Genomic DNA, 6004 nt, shown 5'->3' with positions numbered 1-6004 from the left:
TTTTAAAAATTGCTTTTCAGAGTTCGGGTTAAGAGTCAGAATCTTTGTAAATATGAGACAGCGAGTGAAATACAAAATCAATCATACTGACAGTTTACTGTCTCCAAATTGAAATGTTTGATTGTGTCCTAATTTATATCTTTTTAAGGTTAGACGGGTTTTAATATGTAAGCTGAACTATCATTTCCCCATCTAGGTTATATCTCTTCTACTATGCTGCGCTGTTGTGTCCATGTACGTATTGCAAAGCAAAGACGGGTACCAGTGTTTGAATGCTATGAGTGTTCCTCCTTCAGCGCTTCAAGCAACTGTTATTAAAGCCATAACTTTCGTAAGTAAATGTTCAAACAGTTTTATATAGCTTTAATCATATTATTTTTAATTTTAATTTGTATTCGTGGGAAACCTGAGAAACCAGACGAAAACCACACGTCCGGACATATTTCCAAGCCTTGAATTGAACACGGCGCCTCGATATGAGGCGAGTGCACTAAATTCTGTGTTAACGAAACATCTGTCAAGGGTATAGTTGAAGGAATATATGGGCCAACATTCAATATTGATAGTATCCTTATCCTTAGACATGCCTCAACTCAGCCTATTGGTCAGCTAATTATACAGGCCAATTATAACACTTAGATGATAATCTTCAATTTAAGTTTAATCCAAATTGGTTATTGAAACGGCCCCAGGTTTGTTTATTATAATTATTATAACCAAGCTATCTATCCCCTGTTTGTAGTTTCTGTTTCACTGCAGGGTCCAAATTGTCATATTAAATTATATTTGATGAATTTTTCTAGTGGTAAGGAATGAGCCTCTAACCCAAGAGGTTGTGTGTTGGGCATTTAGCTACCCATTGAACGTTCAATTGGTCGAAGTAGTTCAAAAGACGCCTCCTAACCGAGAGCTCATGGGTTTGGCACTAAGAAACCCGGAGAAAATATTATGGCCGAGTTGTCTAATTGTAACGAATAAGCCTCTCACGCAAAAAGCTGGGAACTGGGTGCATGGAACTCTGCGGAAAACTTATGAACTGAAATAGGTACTGGTTTCTACCAAGGGCATGGACAATGATAAGACGACCCATTTGAAGCATTTACTGTATTCCCAAAGCTGTTCTCTTTCTTAGGTTGGTCCGGATTACAGTGGTCCAATCACAACAAAGAACAAATGGAGTTCATATGTATGATTAATAATATATGGAATGTGTTTCTAGTCCGGATAGAAATATCCGACCGGAGTACACCTGCATTACTAGATAACGAGGATGCGCAGTAATTTTCATTTCCTGCATACGCCAAGAAGTTCCTGTAATATAACGTCTTTTAAGTTTAACATCACGTCTGAATTCAACGGAAATTCCAATCCGGAAAGAAAAGATAATCCTATGTTATAAAATAATTTTGTTCTTCCATGATATATTATTTCTCTCATATAGGTCCTAACGATTGTAGTCCAACAGGTGCAAAGAGCAAAAGGAGTTCAGACAAGTGCTGTACCATTCATATTCTGGTTTCTACAGATGATCTGTGAAGCTGTTGCAATGTACACTCGTGCTATCAAAAAGGTAACGATCAATATTATTTCCTTGCATAAATTTTCATATGTGGTACGTCTGTCGTATAGTATAACTCTATAGAGCTGGAGATATGAAAACGTTTCATGTGATTGTTAATATAATGGTTACGCCCCTAACTGGATGTTTAGAAGAACTTAGGTCATGTTTTTGCATGGCAAGTATACGTTTTTATTTTAATGTTAAATTACACTTAACTTTGGCATGATGACCCAGCTTAACAATTATATTGTCATATTTCATCCATTTTGCACTCTTTAAAAACAAATATTTCATACTTGCAATTCCATGAAAAGGGCTTAAAAGTAAAGAAAACAAAACTGAATGATTACGTTTGTATGATTTTAAAAACGCAAAACGTTTATATGTATCTTGAGTTCAATGGTGTGCTAAATAGAAAAGGTTTACTCTATCATCTGGATGATTTAAGATCTATAATTCTAACTGTTTCTATATTCAGAGTTGGTGTGCAGAGGACATGGTATTTGCTGTGTACTTTGGACTTGTCATACTGCAATTAATTCTACATTGTTTTGCCGAACATCACAGAGCTGCTCCACAGGGAGCGAATGATAAGGTCCAACAATGTGTTTTTGTGTTATTTGGTAAAGTAAAACAGTATGTTTATATATTTTTGTTAAAGTGACACTCTTATTCAAAATCAATATATACGCATGTAAAACAAACATACATTTTGACTGACAACCCTTTAACTACTTACTAAATAATGCAATTCTGGAAAATATCAACTACTGATAACAAGATGGTAACCGTGAATTTAATAGCGTAAAGCGCAAAAAATAAAATGATTGCTGAATGCTAAAATATTTACTGTGGTCTACTATAGTCTCATAAGGTAGAAATCCGTGTGTTTTGCTAATTTCTTTCAATGTAAATTCGGTATCCTTCATAAGAACCTTTTTTTTCGACATTTACTAATCCTTTTTTGACTATCAAAAATATAGTATTTATCATAGTATATCTTATGTGGGAGCAATAGTGTATCTGTAAAGCAAGGAAACAGAAGTCGTATTCCTTATTTTTGTTTTAGAGCATTTTTTTTCTTCTGATTGCTGATATTACATCCATTGTTGTACAATATTCTAGCAGTTATCGAGTTGCTCATAAATATCAATGACAAGTTGTCATACTTGATAGCGATTTGTTTAATGGAACCATTAAGCGTAGAATGTATTGTGCAGGCATTTATGAAAACAATCTTCTATAATTGGTTCTTGTAAATGTTGTACGGTGTTGTACGATCTTGAAATATCTCATATTTACTACATTACACCTATAGAACACTTATCTTACAGTTATGTGTTTAGGGTTTAAACATTTTGTAACACCAAACAGCAGTTGTTTCCCTTTGTCGTACAGCTATCACTACCACCACACATATCACGTGATGATTATCAAAATTATGTGACTACATTTTAAAAAAACAAACATCATTTACTTACTAACTTAGTCAATACATGCAACGAGCTGTTTTTGTAGGATAAGGGTGATGACTGCGTACAGAATTTAAGGAAATGAAGTTTAGTAATGCTACTAGTTATAATCATAAGTTTGTACGATTCACAACTTCTCTGAAAAAAACCCCCATCTCGAATTAACTTTCAAATATACAAAAGATATAGCTGCGATTTTTGAAATTTGTTTGAACCGCTTCTGTTAGTGATTTAAAATGCAGTTTTATAAGCACGCCTATGGTTATATTTAATTTTAAATAACATATTTTCCTATACAAACAACTGTTTCATGTCCATTAAAGGGTCATTTTTACAACATGATATTTCAGATTCAATTTTTGAAACGTCACATTTTTTCATTTCCAGTACCCATGCCCAGAGGAAAAGGCATCCATTTTGAGTCGAGTTCTTTATATCTGGATTCAACCGTACGTTCTTATTTACTTTGTGCTATACTCTACTATTTTTTTCCAAATACTTTTAAATGCTTATAGGCCACAGTTAAGATTGGAAAAATACCTTTGCTAGCGTTATAAGTTTATGACAACCATATATAACCGGAAGACAGCCAACTTCTGTTCTTGCAAAAAAATATAAAATCTCTGAGATATTAATGATTTTTTTTTCTCCCTAAGTGCAGGCATAGGATTGATTTTAAAGTAATAACTATTATGTACATTTCACAGACTTAAACAAAATACAAATCTAAAATAGCATTCTTTATCTTAAATAAAGAGATTGCATTCTGTACCACATTATGTACCTTGCCTTAAGATAGAACATATAACATATTACTTAACCCATCCCTGCATTTTTACGAACGACACTTTCGATAATCCTACGTCTATTGGTTAATTGTAATGGTGTATATGTCAGATTTACTTTATTCCACAAGTTGATGTTGGCTCCGATTTGGGTTTTATTATTGATTCTGTGATAATGGATATGTGCTGGGCGTTTGAGAGGTTATATGCATCTGAACTTAATCCTTAGTGAACTCGTGTAGCACTGGCCCTACCAAGTCGATATTTCCAACATATATCGATTGAGATAGTTTGATACGGCTGTGGTCTGTCTTTAGTGTTTGTACGGTGTATCCCTCGTTTATTGACCTTTACGCCCTTACCTCGTTATACGGGGTCCATAATTTAATGTGACCCTTCTGGATTTGTCCGCAATGCTTGTGATTAAATGTTCATATATGTACAAAAATTAGCCATTTAACAATTGAGTGTCCATAACTGGATATGACACTTCTGGATTTGTGTTCCTAATGAAATGTTCAGATATATGTGAATTAAATATCTATCAATTCAAGCTCCATAGTTGAATGTGACACTTCTGGATTTGTCCCTAGCGCTCGTGATAAAATGTTGAGATATACAAAAATTAACTATATAGCAATTCAGGATCTATATTTTAATGTGACACTCATGGACTTGTCCCTAGCGCTCATGATAAAATGTTCAGATATACATATATATCAATTCAGGCTCCATAGTTGAATGTGACATATCTGTATGTGACCCTTGTGCTCTTAACAATATGTTCAGATATAAATAAATTAACTATCTACCAAATCAGGGTCCATAATTGAATGTGACACTTTTGTATTTGTCCCAGATGCTTCCGAAAAAAATATTTAGATATCTATAAACAAATTTTAACCATCATGTGAATTTTGAGGTATTTTTTGTATCAACCTATCGTATTTTCATGAAAGGTTTTAACATATTTTCAAGTGTTATATGGAGTGTTTACAAAAAGACGTTCAATCCAGACACATTTTGGGACCAAACTCCGAAACTGAAATGCGACCTAATTGGACCACGTCTTGAGAAGGCGTGGTTAGAGGAAAAGGATCGGTGCAACACTAAAAACAGGTTGGAAAAAGTCAGATTTGAGTTTTGTTTAATCAATAATAGTTGTACGGAAAACGTTACTTTTAGTGTACGTTTATTTATATGATTTACTACATAGCTTAGTTTGTTTTTCAATCCCAACAAAAATCAATAATACAAAAAAAACAGAACCTCGAGAAAATAATTCCTTTGTTTGCAATCACAGTTCAATCATGCTTTTTTCAGGAAAAGACAAACCAAGTCACATATGGACGAATCATATGACATAGAAACTACCTTTAGTGGACGAACAGGGGAACGGATCCCTTTGCTTGACGGCAATGAAGGTCGGACACGCGTAATTTTTCAAAATATTTGGTTATTATTGTTTATTTTTTCATGACGAATTTTAACTCAATATGTTCTTTAAACTCATTGATAACATAATAAACGAATTATAACTTTAACCATGTAGATTATTGATTTATTAAATCAATATTCTTCTTCGGTATTAATGCACAGTTATCTAGAGGGCTGTACTTAGATTACTAAGTACTTTTTATCTGGGTCCGATACATCGAGGTCTCTTAATGAGAGTTGCCATTAAACTTGCTACAGATGACAACCTGATGAGACCAAGCTTGATGAGGGCTATGGCTGGCGCATTCCTCTTAGATTGGTTAGAGGCCGTATTCTACAGAGGAGTAGCTGAAGTCCTTTGGCTTCTTGAGCCTTTTGCTTTACGGTATGTTTATGCTGAATAGTATGTGATATGCATGCTTAACTTTGCTTTTCGTTTATGCTTATGTATAAAAGCTCTATCGTGCTAACAGCTGAAAGTTGAAATGAATCACCTGAGTTTGATTCCTGGTAAGGATCCAAAGAAAACTCGAGTCTTCTCTTGCCCCTATCACGAAAAGTACTTAAGTCAAATCTCAAACTCAATCTTAACCCATTGTACCATATAACATCAACATTTATTGAAAAAATATTCTACATCACACAAACGAACTTGAGTACGATTCATTGTTTTTTAACATTTACTCATGTTCTGCTCTAGGATAAGTTTTCTTTGAAATATTCTCAATATCTTTCAATAACACATTCTA

At 33.9% G+C, this 6004-nt stretch overlaps 1 protein-coding gene across 1 annotated transcript in view; it reads left to right on the top strand.

Moving 5' to 3' along the window:
• Positions 1–214: 214 nt before the first annotated feature.
• LOC128222161 (multidrug resistance-associated protein 1-like) overlaps positions 215–6004 on the top strand; it is a 29054-nt gene continuing 23264 nt past the window's right edge. Inside the window, exons 1-7 of the mRNA XM_052931038.1 lie at positions 215–331; positions 1442–1570; positions 2040–2156; positions 3421–3482; positions 4797–4937; positions 5142–5242; positions 5514–5640. Of these exons, the coding sequence (XP_052786998.1) occupies positions 233–331; positions 1442–1570; positions 2040–2156; positions 3421–3482; positions 4797–4937; positions 5142–5242; positions 5514–5640 (776 nt within the window). The 5' untranslated portion in view covers positions 215–232. The remainder of the gene's footprint in view (positions 332–1441; positions 1571–2039; positions 2157–3420; positions 3483–4796; positions 4938–5141; positions 5243–5513; positions 5641–6004) is intronic.

Source organism: Mya arenaria, chromosome 16 (genome assembly GCF_026914265.1).
Source record: "Mya arenaria isolate MELC-2E11 chromosome 16, ASM2691426v1".
In the NCBI taxonomy this organism is placed as follows: Eukaryota; Metazoa; Mollusca; class Bivalvia; order Myida; family Myidae; genus Mya; species Mya arenaria.
This window is presented reverse-complemented; position numbering and strand designations above follow the sequence as displayed.